This window comes from Dipodomys spectabilis, unplaced genomic scaffold (genome assembly GCF_019054845.1).
Source record: "Dipodomys spectabilis isolate Male_0828 unplaced genomic scaffold, ASM1905484v1 ptg000095l, whole genome shotgun sequence".
Taxonomy (NCBI): Eukaryota; Metazoa; Chordata; class Mammalia; order Rodentia; family Heteromyidae; genus Dipodomys; species Dipodomys spectabilis.
This window is the reverse complement of record NW_024870772.1, coordinates 27,994,776-28,011,173: the sequence shown is the minus strand read 5'-3', so window position 1 is coordinate 28,011,173 and position 16,398 is coordinate 27,994,776. Positions and strand designations below refer to the sequence as shown.

Below are 16,398 nucleotides of genomic sequence, written 5' to 3'. Positions count from 1 at the left end.
CATGTGTCTCCTGTCCTATTTGTGAGTTGTATACTATGAGGTTCAGAGTTGGATTTTATTTATTTATTTTGTTGGTCATGGGGTTTGAACTCTGGGCTTGGGCACTGTTCCTGTGCTCTTCAGCTCAAGGCAAGCGCTCTACCACTTGATCCACACAGCCACTTCCTGTTTTCTGGTAGTTAATTGGAGATAAGAGTCTCATGGACTTTTCCTATCTGGGCTGGCTTTGAACCGCTATCCTCAGATTCCAGCCTCCTGAGCTAGGATTACAGGCATGAGCTACCAGTGCTAGGCTAGAGTTGGATTTTATTCCCACTAACTAGAAGGTGGCAGGAACTAGATCCCGTTTTATCCCATTAATCCTGGTGCTCAGTATACTATTACTTAGCTGTGTCATCAGGGTAGTTTGTGTAATTGTAATTCTAGGCCTCAACATTACTTAAGTGAGAAGAAGCCCAAGTCTATTAATCATGCAAGATTTATACTCAGTACTGACTTTATTTAACAACAAAAAATATTAAAAATTAAAGTTACTTCTGACCCACCTTTAAAGACTGACATTTCGGTGATTAACATATAAAAGTTAGTGGATAAGTCATGTTAAGTTAGTGTATAGAGATGATTAGAACTCAGTAGCTTATCATCTTTCCAGATACATTCCTTGGAGTATTAAGAGTTTTCTACCACTTGTGCCATACCTCCAGCCTGGCTTTTTGCTAGTTATTTTATATTTATTTGTTTTTATTTTTATTGTTTTTTGGGTTCGGTCGTGGGCCTGAACTCTGGGCCTGGGCACTGTCCCTCAGCTCTTCACCTCAAGGCTAGCACTCTACCACTTGAGCCACAGTGCCTCTTCTGGCTTTTTTTTCTGCTCATGTGGTGCTGAGGATTCGAACCCAGGGCCTCCTGCATGCAAGGCAAGCACTCTACCACTGAGCTACCTTCCCAGCCTGCTAGTTATTTTAGAGATGAAATCTTGAGGACTTCTCCCTCAGCTGACCTTGAACCGCTATCCTGCAGCCATCGAAAGATCTGAGCTAGTCAGATCCCTCTCAGAAGGTCCCAATAGGCCTCTAAACATGGAAATCTGACATACTTTTGTCCCTTCTCTTAGGGTACTTTAGTAGTTTTTACTGCCTGTGAAGTTCTGCCATGAGGAAACCCATTTAACTTGAGATTTTTCAAAACCATATATTCCATATGCAAAGAATATAACAAACACAATACAGGTTATAGTGGAGAGAAAAATCCCTTTCATGAGCTACAAAAGATGTAATGTACCTTGTAATAAACTCTGGAAAACAGAGTGCAGAACCTGAACACACACACACACACACACACACACACACACAGTGCCACACACACACACACACAGTGCCACACACACACACACACACACACAGTGCCACACACACACACACACACACACACACACACATACACACATACACACAGTGTGAAAAGTGGCTGAAGTGGAGACACACTATTCTTCCATAAGAAGGAAGAAAGCTCCATGGCACTCTCTGCTGAGAATGTAAGGTTGGTGCTATCCAGTCCATTCCTTTAGATGCACTTTATGTTGTTACTTACAGTGACTTTTGAGTCATGGAGGATAGATCTGCTGTACAGACAGGAAAAGTCTTGTAGAGGAAAGTACCCAAAGGGACTTGTGCCTGGTAGCAAATCATATATAAAAAGACCATATTTAGAAGTGCATTATACTTAAGCCAGAAGAGTCAAGTAGAGCAAAGTTAGAAGGGAGAAATTTCAGCCACAGGTCCTTGTAAGAATCTATGTAGTGTGTGACTGAAGTGTCATTTCCCAGCAGTAGGGAAGGACAACTTGGTTTTTACTGCATGATTCCTGGTCAGTAGACAAGTGTTTTGGTAGAGAAAAGCAGGTGCATGGTTTGGTAATACATATTAATGCATGTATTTGTGGGGGGGGGCAGTTCTGGGTTTGAAATCAGGGTCATGTTCTTGCTTGGCAGGTGGTCTACCACTGAGCCATTCCTCCAGCCCTTTTGTTAACAAAAGTTCTTTTGAGTTGAGGTCTCTGGGCATAAGCCTAGAGCATGAACCACCTGTTTTAGGCTTCCTATTGTAGTTGGGATAGCAGGTGCATGTCACCATGCCCAGTTTCTTCTATTGAGATGGAGTCTTTTGAACTTTTTTTGTTTGGGGCTGGTCTAGAACTGTGATCCTTTTGCTGTCAGCCTCCTATGTAACTGGACCCAACTATTGGTTGAGAAGGTTCTCAAAACCTGGCTGGCCTTGAACTTTGATCTTCTCAGTTTTGCCCTCCAGAGTAGCTAGGATTATAGGCGTGGCCCACCATGCCTGACTCAATATTGGGAGTTTTTTTTTTTCTTCCAAGTTTAAGTTCTTGGAGTTTATCCTTTGTAAATGAAGTGAATAAAGAGATATTCATAGGTTTTAAGAATCATGACAAGGTTTACAGAAGTCCATATGCATAATACAAGACATTAAAAGTTGTATTTCTGAGCAATATTTAATGATAAGTGTTTGTGATGTAATTTTATTTTTAAAAGCTAAATACAAAAGTATAATTAATTGGTGATTCTAAATAATAATATAGAAAGTTTGTTAGAGGGAAATACAGAATTTTAGTAGAGGTTATTGGTGGGATTAATGATTTTAATTTTTTACATTTATTTTTCCCTCCCCTTTCTCCCCCTCTCTCTTTAGTTCCCTCCTTTCCTCTCTCCATTCCTCCTCTTCTTCCACCTTTTCCTCCCCCTCTCTTCCCCTCTTCACTCTTGGCACAGAGTTTCATTGTATAGCCCAAGCTGGCCTCAAACTCTCAATCCTCCTTCCTCTATCTCTCAAACACTAAGATTCAGGTGCACACTACCATACCTGGGTCTGTACACTTCTTTAGTAAACATTCTGTTACACTTACGTGGAATACTATGATAAACCTATGTGGTAAAGCACCACCCTCCCCCCCCCCCCCCCCCCCCCAGTTTATATTTTCTCTTAATAGAAAAAAGAGAAAATACCTTTCCCTGAGAAGAGAATATTCTGCTGTTTAGGAAGGAAACGAGTGTGAGGTGGAGGCAATGAGACCAGTTTTGGGGCTTGAGTGAAACACTTTACATTATTTCCGAAAGAATATGAATGACTGTACTAAGGTGGTCTATTGAATTTTCAGGATTTCGGATCTCAGACTAGAATTTAACTCACTGGTAGAGCACTTACCTACCACGGCAAGGCCCTGGCTTCCATCCTAGCACCATAAGGGATAAACAAAAGCAGTTTAGAAGAACTTCTATTTCTCTTCATCAAAGATCTCTTTGGGGATGGAAGGTGGAAGTGGTGGAACACACCTGTGAACGCAGCACTTGGGAGGCAGAGGTGAAAGGATGGACAATGGGAGGCCGGCCTGGGCTATAAAACCAGCCCTTGTTTAAAAACAATAAACAAAAAGAAAGGAGAGTGATAGCTTTGACAAAATTATCGGGAAGATAAATATATCCATTTTGAAAAGTCAAAGCCAGACCAGGATATCAAATATTTGGTTAACCTACGACCAGAAGCAAAATAATTTTTAAAAATTACATTGTTGACAGAGAAAGTGTTAGATTTGAAATTGCTGCCAAGATTAAAAAGCAAGAAACTAATTCCCCATAGCCAAGAGACTCATCTTCCAGCCCAGCATCAAGGAATTGGAGGAGAAAACCTGAAAATCTCACGGCAGGGGCCTTTGAAAAGCCATCCAAGTGTAAACTTTTATGTTTTTAATTATTGGGATTTGGATGGAGTTGAAATACTTGTGTAATTACAATGGTGCACTTTCACAAGTTTGCTCTATGAATGAAAGAATAGGCTTTTACATGACAAGCAAGTTGTAATTGTCAGTCTGAGGTGTGTTCCCTGACTTCTGAGATATAAAGCTCCTTGTTCAAAACAGATTTTGTGTGTGTGTGTGTGTGTGTGTGTGTATGTGTGTATGTGTATGTGTGTATGTATTAAAGCAACTCTCAGCAATAAGTTTTTAATAATGAGAACTTAAAGACTTTTTTTTTTAAACCCATTGTAACCTGAGACTTATTTTATTCCAGGAGAGTGGCAGAACTGTTTATGTTTGATTTTGAAATCAGTGGAATCCATCTAGATGAAGAGAAGGTAACACTTCTGTGCTGTGACTGATTCCTCCTGGTGTGCTGATGTTTAGTTGATGTCTTTGTTGCTATTGCCCTAGGATATTACTTCAATTTGCCTATCACAAAAATGCTTAGGTGTTCGATTTGTTATGAAATCCCCTTGTGGGTGGCCTTTGAGTGTAGTAGAGTCTGGAGGTCAGCCAGTCACTCCCTGATAAGTCACAATTAAAAAATGTCTTGAAAGCTGAAACCAGTGGCTTACACTTATAATCCTAGCTCCTCAGGAGGGTGAGCCATAAGGATCATGGCTTGAAGCTAACATGAACAGGAAAGTCCTTGAGATTCTTATCTCCAGTTAACCACCAGAAAGCCAGAAGAGGAGCTGTGGCTCAAGTGGTCAAGAACTAGTCTTAGCAAAAATGCCAAGCAAGAACATAAAGCCCTTAGTTCAAGCCCCAATATTAGCACCAGAAAAAGAAAAGCGGGGGAAAAAAGATTTGACATTGGGGCATTTTGTATGTCATGGGTTAAGGATGAAGTAGCAGTGCTCAGAGAGATTGGCAGAGGGATAGCAGGGCTGATCTTGCAAAATTGAACACACAGGACTCTACAGAAGCATTTGTTCTCATTGTATGTTCTGGCAGGATAAGTTGAGGTCATGTGTGTTTATGCAGAGTGGAAGACTTGGCACACAGTCCAGACTTCTTGCTTTGCAGATACGGGAACAAGACAGAGCAATTTGTTCAAGTTCTCACCCTTAGTTTCCAGGCCCTGATCTCTGTCCCACGTGACAGGCATGAGCTCAGGGTTGGAAGGGTGTCAGTAGCTGGGTACCACTGAGAGTCTGCTGCTCACATTGCCCTGTCCTACCTGTAGTCTACTTAGCGTGCCCCACCCCCTTATTCCCTGTGCTGGTACATAGGGCTTGAACTCAGACCCTGTCTCTTCGCATTTTCACTCAAGGCTATTGCTCTACCACTTGAACCATGGCTCTGCTTCCGGCTTTTTGGTGGTTAATTGGAGATAAGAGTTTCATGGACTTTTCTGATCTTGATCCTCAGATCACAGCCTCCTGATTTACAAGCATAAGCCACTGGTGTCCTGCTAGAGGGAGGAATTTTGTATTTACTGGAACTCTACCTTAACTTGTGTCACTCCTGTGGTATATAGCCTTTTGTTGAAGTGCCCAAATTAGGGATCTATCAAATATTGCACCTATGAATCATGTTTTTGTTTTGTTTTTATGCTGAGACTAGAGCCCGGACTCAGGGCCTAAATCCTGTCCCTTAACTTTTTTACTCAAGGCTGGTGTTCAACTACTTGAGCCACACTTCCAACTTCTGACTTTTTGTGGTTAATTGGATAGAAAAAGTCTCCCAGACTGGTCTGTCAGGACCAGCACTGATCCTTAATCCTCAGATCTCAGACTTCTGATTAGCTAGAATTACAGTCATGAGCTACCAGATCCAACTGGATCTTGTTTTTAAGACAAGGTTTTGCTATAGAGTTCAGGTTGGCTTTGAACTCAAGGTCCTCCTGTCTCTACCTCCCAAGTCCAGGAATTATAGGCCATATCCATGTTGCTGTTTTTTTTAAATGGCTTATGTTAGTTATGAGTTACAGGGGGGGGCACGCGGGGGGGGGGGGGGGATTTCATTGTTACATTACATGTTTATACTGTTCGAATCAATTTCATCCCCTACCACACTTCCTGTCCCTTTTCCCCTACAAGCTTCTTTTTTTGTTGTGTTGAGATAAGGTCTTGCTATATATGCCAGGCTGATTTGGAACTTTCTATCTTCTTGCCTCAGTCCCTGAGGACTGGGATAATAGGCATGTGGGTTGTGTTTCTAGCACACACTAGATTTGAGGCAGTAAGTGCAAATATGTAGCAAATTGCTGTAATGCTGGCTGACACTGAGTTTGATAGCTTAGAAGGAACATGGGTAGTTCTGATCTATTATGTTCTACACCTTCCTGAACAGTACTTTTGAAACTTGGCCAACCAATTGTGTGTTTGGTTTTTCAGCACAAACACTGCTGCTTTTATGTAATGTGTGCTTCCCCTAGAGTAAATTCTTCTCTCTCAACTTCCAAGTCTGTTTGCAAAGATCCCCACTATGACAGGGTATGAGGAAGATGCCTTACAGGTCTTAGAAGAGAGAGCTGAAGGAAACCCAACCACATAATTTATAAAACATAAAGGACAGTAGTCTTTCCATGTTTACTATGTTGCCCAGGCTAGTGTTAAACTTCTAGGCTGAAGTGATTATCCTGTCTCAACCTCTCAAGTATCTAGGACTACAGCTGTGTACCTCTACTATCAACATGGTTTTATTTAAATTTTATTTTCTGATCTGAAATTAAGAGGGTTGTGTGTGTGTATGTGCGCGCGCATGCATACATGCATGCGTGCGTGTGTGCCAGTGTGCCAGTCCTGGGACTTGAACTCAGGGTCTGGGCACTGTCCCTGAATTCCTTTGATCAAGCTAGCTCTCTGCCATTTGAGCCACAATGCCAATTGTAGTTATTTCTGACTAGTTTATTGGAGATTAGAGTCTCACAGACTTTCCTGCCCCATCTGGCTTCTAGCCATGATCCTCAGATCTCAGCTTCCTGAGTAGCTAGGATTACAGATGTGAGCCACCAGTGCCCACTTCATGAGTTTTGGGATTAATACCATTTTCATTTAGTAGCATTCCATTTGAAAAGCATTTTCATAGGACTGTTAGATTTGAGAGTATCACACATTTGAGTTATTATGTCAGAATGGTGAAATGGTATGCCTGGCAAGTTTGAAATAATTTAACGTTTTAATTTTTAAAAACTTTAGCTGGGTGCTGGTGTCTCATGCCTATAAGCCTAGCTACTCAAGAGGCTGAGATCTGAGGCTCACAGTTAGAGGCCAGCCTGGGCAGGAAAGCCCATGAGACTCGTCTCTCCAATAAACTACTCAGAAAAAGCTGGAAAGGGCACTGTGGCTCAAGTCGTAGACCACAAGCCTTGAGCAAAAGAAGCTTAGAGGTAACCCCCCAGGCCTTTAAGTTCAGGCTCTAGGACCAGCAGAATAAATAAATAAAGAAATAAATAATTTTATCTGTTCTGGGGATTGAACTCAGGCCTCTCACTTGCATAGTCCACTTGCCTCATTGCCATGTTATCCATGCTTCTTGCCTTTTGCTTGCTAATTGTTGATAGAGCCTTGTGGACTTTCCTGTCCTGGCCAGCTTTGAATTGAAGTCCTCCAGATCCCATCCTCCTAAGTAGCAGGGATTACAGGTGTGAGCCACAAGCACCTGGCTACATTCTAAATTTTTTTTCCATAGTACAGGCTTTAGGGAAAGTTGGAAAGCTGTCATCTTATTTCAGGCTCAGTCTTGTTATTCCACTGGTTCCCCTTAGGTGGGGTTACATGGCCGTATCAGAAGAAGGAGGCAGAAAGAAATCCAGACTGAGACCAGAGGCATTGGCAGCCATGAAAATCTGTTTTTTTCCATGAAGTTTGATTTTCTTGTATAGAAAATGTTTGGTTATTACTATACACTTTTACTTTTTTTCAACATCTCTATCAAGCATATATCTCCATCTAATATACTTATCTTAAAGGTTAATCTGCCTGTAGAAACTACATTGTCGAATCTATTTTAGCTGTGGACCACTTCCTAGAGTTACCTATGATTCACCTGAGGTCAAACTGGAGCCCATTCCAGAAACCCATCCTTTTTCCAATACAAAGTTATGCCCACTGTGCTGTTAGACCTGATTAATTATATGGACTTGATTCTGTGTTTCATCTTCAATATTTGTGGATTCCCTTAACAACACACCCTTTCCCAGGAGGTTGTGTTATAAGGATGTGACTGGAAGTGGAAACTCATAGGTACGTGTGTGGGTGTGCACCATCCATGTTCTTCTCAGTGGCTGGGGATGTGGTGGTCATGGGGCCCATGTGCCACGTGCTGGGGACATAAGAGTAGAAGACAGAGCTTCGCCCTAGGAGGATTCAGTTTATTCCTACCCACATCCTCTCTCTCTCCCTTTCTCTTTTTTTTTTTGAGACAGGGTTTCACCTAGTCCAAGTTGGCCTCAAACTCCCACTCTTCCTGACTCATCCTCTTGAAGGCTGGGCTACTTCTAACAGCTTGTTTGCAACTCAGTATGTGAAACATCAGAACCATTGATGGTCCCTGCTCCTTCATATAGAGCTGACTACTACTCACTTCTGTCCTTTGGTCTAATCTGTCCTTCAAATACTTAATTTTTTCTTAGATTAAAAATACTTCATAAGTGCTGTTCAACAGCTATAACCAGCTTGCTGGATTTTATTGCTCTCTCTCTTTCCCCCTTTCTCTCTCTCCCTGTCTTCTCTCTTTATTATACTGGTATTTGGGGCTTGAACTCAAGCTCTTGTTTTTTGTTTTTGTTTTTTGCTCAAAGCTAACTCTTTACCATTTGAGCCACATTTCCACTTCTGGCTTTTTGCTGGTTAACTGTGCATAAGAGTCTCATGGGCTCCCTGCCCAGGCTGCCTTCAAACTGCGATCAAGTCCTCTGAGTATCTAGGATTAGAGGTGTGAGCCACCAGCACCCAGCTATAGCCCTCTTAATGACAGCTTTGCAGCAGGGAATGGAAGAGGATTCTGTACTTTTTCATATCACTAATTTCAAATATTAGTTACATATGTGGACAGATCCTAGAACTCTAGAAGTTGTGTAAATCTTAAGACATACAAGCACTACAAAATCATCAAGGTAATCTTTTGTTGGAATCTTAAATATCCACTAAAATAAGAATATTAAACCTTAAGTGTCAACAAAAATCTATGTTGATTTATCTATCTGTAGAGATTCTTTTTTTTTTTTTTTGGGTCCGGTCGTGGGGCCTGAACTCTGGGCCTGGGCGCTTTCCCTCAGCTCTCAGCTCAAGGCTAGCACTCTACAACTTGAGCCAAAGCGCCACTTCCGGCTTTTTTCTTATGTGGTGCTGAGGAATTGAACCCAGGGCCTCATGCATGCAAAGCAAGTGCTCTACCACTGAGCCACCTTCCCAGCCCTATCTGCAGAGATTCTGAAGTGAATTGTTATATCTTCATTTCTGATATTGCTGATGCCTGTAACTTACCTTTTTCCCTCCCATATACAGCGTAGGAGAGCAGTGGACCTTAATGTGAAAATCTTGGATTTGAGCAGTACATTCCTCATGGGAACCAACTTTCCCAACAAGATAGAAAAACATCTTTTACCAGAGCACATTCACCACAACTTTGCCAGTGATGGACGCCATGTGGTAATAGATGGCCTGCACGCAGAAGCCCCAGATGACTTGGTATGTGTTGTGTGTTCTCTCTGTTGTCTAGCCCCCAACCGAATGCACAAAACAAGTGTGTGTTACTGCTGTTTAAACCCAGGCTTCCTTGACAACATGATAATATTCTTAAAAAGTTGCTAGACTCCAGTGGCTCACACTTGTATTCTTAATTACTCAGGAGGCTGAGATCTGAGGTTCATGGTTCAAAGCCAGCTTAGGCAGACAAATCTGACTCTTACCTCCACTTACTTACCACAAAGCCAGAAATGGAACTGTGGCTCATGTGGTAGAACACTATCCTTGAATGAAAAAGCTAAGAGACAATGTTCCTGAGTTCAAGCCCCAACACACACATACAAATCTTATTAGAATTACTGAGCCCTGAAGGAAAAACTTGCCCAGGGGTGGGGGGAGGATCAGTCATTGATTCTACAAAACGCTTTGAATAGTGAAAAAGGATTTAATTATCCCTGTCTCATATGTAGCACCACGGCTGACCTTTGAGACTTAATACACCGAAGCACTGGTCCCCTGGGGCTCCCACCAGGGATGCTCTTGTGGTGTGACTGGTGGTTTTCTCCACCCTGTATGTGAGCCATTACTGGACCAGGAAGTGATGCTTGTCTGCAAATGTAGTGTGAGAGCTAGCCTGTGTTACTGTTGCTTGGGACACTGTGTCATGACATTCTTTTATAACTCTTTTGTGTTCATTTTTTAAATACAGGTTCGAGAAGCTGCTTATAAAATTTTTCTTTACCCCAGTTCTAGCCAATTGAAATGTTTAGAACAGTTGCTTATCAGCAGAAATCTTCTGGCAAAGCTTGTGGGGTATTCTACATTTTCCCATAGGGCCCTTCAAGGAACAATAGCTCAAACTCCAGGTAAGCTTGCTGAAGAATGAGATAGGGTTTTTATAAAGCTTAGCTTCTGTTTACTTATTTTATTAAAGTTTTTTTTTCTTTTTGGCAGTGCTGGGTATCAACCCCAGGGTATCATGCATGCTAGGCAAATGTTTTAGGAACTACTAAGCTATATCTCTAGTGCTAAATTTCTGATTTTAAACAGTTATAAATGAGTGGCTTCCTCTCTCCCTCCCTTCTTTCCTCCCTCCTTTCCTTCTCCCCCCTCCCTCCCTCTCTCTCTTTCTCTCTCTCTCATTCTCTATTTCTTCCTTCCTCCTTCTATTCTTCTTCTTCTCCCCCCCCCCCCCCTTTTTTTTTGCTGGCCCTAACTCAAGGCCAGGGCACTGTTCTTGAGCCTCTTTGTGCTCAAGGCTAGTATTCTATCACTTGAGCCACAGCACCACTTATGGCTTTTTTTAAGGGTTTATTGGAGACAATAGTCTTATGGACTTTCTTGCCCAGGCTGGCATTGAACCATGATCCTCAGACCTCAGCCTCCTCAGTGGCCAGGATTACAGGTGTGAGTCACAGCATCACCAGGTTTCTTCCTTCTTTTTTTCTTTCCTTTTTGGTGCCAGTACTAGATCTTGAATTCAGAACCAGGGCACTCTCCTTTTGCTATTTTGCTTAAGGCTGGTGCTCTTCTACATGAGCCACACCTCTACTTCTAGCTTTTGGTGGTTAATTGGAGATAAAAGTCTCATGGACTTTCCCTGCCCAGTCTGGCTTTGAACTGCAATCTTTGGGTCTTAGTCTTTTTAGTTCTTTTTCTTGCCTTATTTTTGTTTTTATTTTTTTAAGACAATTTCACAGTCCAGCTTGGCTGTGAACTTGATATGTAACCCAGGCTTGCTTACAATGTGTGCTCCTCCTGTCTCAGTCCCTGGGGTGTTGAGATTATAGGTATACACTAATTTACATTCAGTGACCCATTTATAAAGACGTTTGACATCTTTCAATTTGGTCTTCAAATGATCAGTTTCCTTTCATGAACATATCGAATATAAATCACACCTGAATTTAGTGATGCTAGTTTATATAATTTTCATCATAACTCACCTTGTTGCTGTGCCCAAGGTAATCAAATTGGTTGGAAATAGGGTGAGAGGATGTTTTGGGATTGGAATTGGAGTGAGAGGATGAAAGATCAGTGTTTCTAGTAAGGTGAAGGTTAAATCAAGCATTTCACATTATATACACACACGCACACGCACACGCACACACACACACACACACTCTAACCCTGGGATTGGAATTGGAGTGAGAGGATGAAAGATCAGTGTTTCTAGTAAGGTGAAGGTTAAATGAAGCATTACACACACACACACACACACACACACACATGAAGCATTACACACACACACACACACACACATGAAGCATTACACACACACACACACACACACACACACACACACACACACACACACACCCTCTAACCCTCCTTTTAGGGAGGAGTCCTGCTTTGGAAGGCATTTGTTCAGGGGGAGTGGCCATGTCTTCTCTGATGTTTTTGCTGCATTATCTTGTGCTATGCTGAGGTCCTTGTAACCAATGGCCTTGATTTGAGCCCCACATTGCCAGGTAAAGGTAAATATGCCTATAGGTTGGCAAGATGGATATTCAGATAAAATAGTGCCATGGGACTTTAGAGGGGTGTTAGATAGCTCTTGGGCTGAAGCAGAAAGGGGTGGAATTTGAGGTGCACAGTGAAGGATTTGGAGTCTTCGCCAGAGGAGGCCACAGGAAAGAGGGTAAATGAGGTACAGTGGACACTTCCCCAAAATGGCTATGCAGCAAGTAAGGCTTCATATTACATTTTTTTTTTGGGGGGGGGTCCAGTCGTGGGGCCTGAACTCTGGGCCTGGGTGCTGTCCCTCAGCTCTTCAGCTCAAGGCTAGCGCTCTACCACTTGAGCCACAGCGCCACTCCCGGCTTTTTTCTTTTTGCTTATGTGGTGCTGAGGAATCGAACCCAGGGCCTCAGGCATGCAAGGCAAGTGCTCTACCACTGAGCCACCTTCCCAGCCCCTCATATTACATTTTTTTAGTGACTTTTTCAGGTAGACTGACAGGTGGGATGAATGACTAGAAAAAGGAGAATGTGAACCATGGTTATCAGCCTGGTGCTGGTAGCTCATTCATGCCTGTAATCCTAGCTTCTCAGGAGGCTAAGATCTGACAATCACCATTCAAAGTTAGCCTGGGCAGGAAAGTCCATGAGACTCTGCACTTAACCGGGAAAAAGCCAGGAGTGGTGGAGTGCCAGCCTTGTGCAAAAAAGCTCAGAGACAGCACCTAGTCCCTGAATTCAAACCCCAGTACTGACAAAAACCCCAACAAACCAACCAAAGAAAAATGTGGTTATCAAGAAATAGAAAACATATATGCAGATAGACTTGGAAGCAGTTCTGTGAGGCAGCTGCTGCTGTCTTGAAGTAAGATGTCATGTTGGATGGCAGCAGTTTTTATCCTCCTCAGTTTGTGCCAGCATTTCCCAAAGCACTTTGGGGTGCTGTCTTCAGGCTGCCTGTGTGGGACTGGCTAATATCAGCAGTGGTAAGAGACCTGTGGCTTTGTGGTTTCAGCTAACCTCCCTTCTTCCCTTAGCCTTATATTTCCTTCAGAAAGGAGATAACTTAAAGAGAGGGCAAGAAGCTCAAGCCATCTGGAATGCATAAGACCAATGTTTGTGGCATACTGAAATACACATGAAAGCTCTGTACAAGTGAATTAGTGGCTCAGTGCTGGACAAAACAATACACAGGAAGCATTCCCTTCATGGGGTATCATGACAATTCTACCCTGTTGTCTTTACAGGCCTGTAAGTTCTGATACCAAGAGCTCAGGTGTTGGATAAATGCTGAACGTTCTGTTAGAGCCTAGCATTTTCAAGTTTTAATTTTGCTTGGATTTTTTTTTTGTTTTGATTCTCAACTCATGATTCTACCTTTATATGTAAAAGATAAAACTAATTATTCAAGGAAGCATCACTTTCTACCATTAAATTTTCAGTAAATCATATTTCTAAATTGTACTGAGTTGTAGATTCAAACCAGAGACTAGCTGTCTCTTGAAAGTGTAGGAAAGAATTAGGCAGGTGTCATTGGCTCATGCCTGTAATCCTAGTACTCAGGAGGCCGAGAGCTGAGAATTGAGGTCTGAAGCCATTCTGGACAGATAGTCTGAGAGACTCTTGTCTCCAGTTAACCAGCAAAAAGCCAGAAGTAGAGATATGGCCCAACTGGTAGATCACCAGCCTTAAGTAAGTGAAAAGCTCAGTGAGTGAACAACCCTGAGTTCAAGTACCAGTACACACACACACACACACACACACACACACACACACACACACACACACACACACACACACACACACACACACACACACACACACACACACACACCCTACACAACCCCTTGGGAAAATATATAGAAATGTTGGGATATTTTTTCCTTAGCCTCCTTTAATGCTTTTAATTTTAAGAATAATCTAAGCTTTGGGTTACTACCATATCTTTGTAATTTGTTTTTCTGAAGAGATAATCATCACCTAGAAATATTTTGTACATACCTAGCATATGCTAGCAACTGAAAAATATCACTTTAAGGGAGACTAGTAGTATGTGGTGATGATCATCACATTGCAATTTTAATAAATACATTTGATTTCATGTAATTGAAGATCATTTCTTTGAATTTCCCTTTTAGAGACTGTCATGCAGTTCCTTGAGAAACTATCTGACAAGCTTTCTGAAAGGTTAGTTTTATTCTATTCCTATTTAGCATTTTAGTTATGCATTATTTAGTTTTTAAAAAAAGATTCAATTTATAAAACAATTGGAAAATAAAATTTGTTAGTTTTAGTGGAATCCTTTTAAGGTATAGCAAATAGTAGTACTTGAAATCTTGCTAATGAGTGCTTTGCAGTTTATTGTAACAATGCCAAATTATTCTGAAGTTTGGTCCTTTCAAGATGTAGCTTAGTGGTGCTTTTAAAAGTGGAGACTGTCTGGACTGGTAGCTCATACCTGTTAATCCTAGCTATTCAGGCAGCTGAGATCTAAGGATTGAGGTTCAAAGCTAGCTAGGTTAGGAAAGTCCCTGAGACTCTTTTTTTTTTTTTTTTTTTTTTTAGTCGGTCGTGGGGCTTGAACTCTGGGCCTGGGTGCTGTCCCTCAGCTCTTCAGCTCAAGGCGAGCGCTCTACCACTTGAGCTACAGCGCCACTTCTGGTTTTCTAGTGGTTTATTGGAGATAAGAGTGTCACGGTCTCTCCTGCCCTGGCTCGCTTTGAACCATGATCCTCAGATCTCAGCCTCCTGAGTAGCTAGGATTACAGGTGTGAGCCACCAGCGCCCGGCTCTCCCTGAGACTCTTATCTCCAATTAACCCGCAGAAGTGGAGCTGTAGCTCAAGTGGTAGAGTGCTAACTTTGAGCGAAAAGTTAAGGACCAGGCCATGAGTTCAAACCCCAGTACTGGCCAAACAAAACAAAACAAAAGGTGGAGATCTCAGTGCTAGATGCTGATATATATACCATTGTCTCTTGGTGTCTTAGAGAAATTTGGATTATCACGAGTTTACTTTCCCAATACAAGTTAAAGTTGATATATATTGGAAAGAAATGTAAACAAGTTAGTTCTTTCATAATGTAATTACTAAAAATGTCCTAACAGCCATAAACCTGTCTTACAGAACTGTAAAAGATTTTGAGATGATGAGAAAAATGAAAATGAAACTTAATCCTCAAAATTCTGTAAGTAGCTATGTTGGAATGTTGTTATAATGTGAACACACCACCCCCTGAAATCATTGTCTCTCGCTTGTAGAACTTAGGATATGGTGGGTCTATGGAGTCTTCTTTCTGAAGTTTGCTTTGGGTGAATCAAAAGTGTTGAAGCCTCTAGTTTAAGAGCTGGAGTCTGATGCTGTTTTGAAATGTAACATTTTTAGAGATTAGTTATGTACATGGGTGTCTATGTATAGACAGGTACATTCACATAATACATATTTATGTAAGGGCTGCTTCTAATCTGTGCAAATCAGCTTCTTAATTTGAAATGGCTGGGGGCTGGGAAGGTGGCTCAGTCGTAGAGTGCTTGCCTTGCATGCATGAGGCCCTGGATTCGATTCCTCAGCACCACATAAGCAAAAAGAAAAAAGCCGGAAGTGGCATTGTGGCTCAAGTGGTAGAGCGCTAGCCTTGAGCTGAAGAGCTGAGGGACAGTGCCCAGACCCAGAGTTCAGGCCCCATGAACGGACCCCACCCCCACCCCCCCAAAAAAAAAGAATTGAAATGGCTTTATTTTTGGTGGTACTGGGATTTGAACTCTGGACCTTATTATGCCTACTAGGTGAGCACTCTTCAGTGAAAGCATGTCTCCAGCCTTTTTTATGTTATTTTTTGCATAGGATCTTAACGTTTTTGCCCAGACCAGCCTTAAACAGTGATTCTCATACCTGTGCCTCCTAAGAAGCTGGGATTAATTACAGGTGTTTGCCAAGACACATAGCTTATTGAGATAAGAGTCTCACTATTTTTGCCTGATCTGGCCTAAACTGCCATCCTCCTGTCTCTCAATGAGTCGAGTAGCTAAAGACCTCACTGGTTTTTTAGCCTTGCCTTCTTGCTGCCCTCATAACCATCCTGGACTTACACTTCTTAGTAATATTCCCAGCCTCATGTTAGGCATAGAGTAGGTACTCCGTGCTTACTTGAACTAGGAGTGAATAAATGCACAAATGAACGAATGATCAGTATTCCTTGCTTTTTACTCCTGTCCCTGTAGCATCCTGTCCTTTTCTCACTTTCCTTTGTTTTTTTATTCTTTACTTGTAACTAGTATTTATACGCCAGCCACATAAACATTGTATATTAGGTAGCCTTCACCCCTTCAGAAATACTGTATCCAGGTGAGATCTCCTCTCTCACTGAGCTCAACTGCTTCCTCTGTCAAAACTTCCTTTAGGTACAGTGGCTCACACCTATAATCCTACCTACTCAGGACACAGATCTGAGGATCACTGTTCAAAGCCAGCTCAAGCAGGAAAGCTTATAAAC

General features: G+C 42.0%; 1 protein-coding gene across 1 annotated transcript in view; it reads left to right on the top strand.

Annotated features, from left to right (window-relative positions):
• The window catches only part of LOC122112809 (mitochondrial intermediate peptidase), a 110,048-nt gene that overhangs the window by 10,604 nt on the left and 83,046 nt on the right, over window positions 1-16,398 (top strand). The window contains exons 5-9 of the mRNA XM_042685758.1: window positions 4,085-4,148; window positions 9,270-9,452; window positions 10,159-10,315; window positions 14,047-14,095; window positions 15,033-15,093. Coding sequence (XP_042541692.1) covers window positions 4,085-4,148; window positions 9,270-9,452; window positions 10,159-10,315; window positions 14,047-14,095; window positions 15,033-15,093 — 514 coding nt within the window. The remainder of the gene's footprint in view (window positions 1-4,084; window positions 4,149-9,269; window positions 9,453-10,158; window positions 10,316-14,046; window positions 14,096-15,032; window positions 15,094-16,398) is intronic.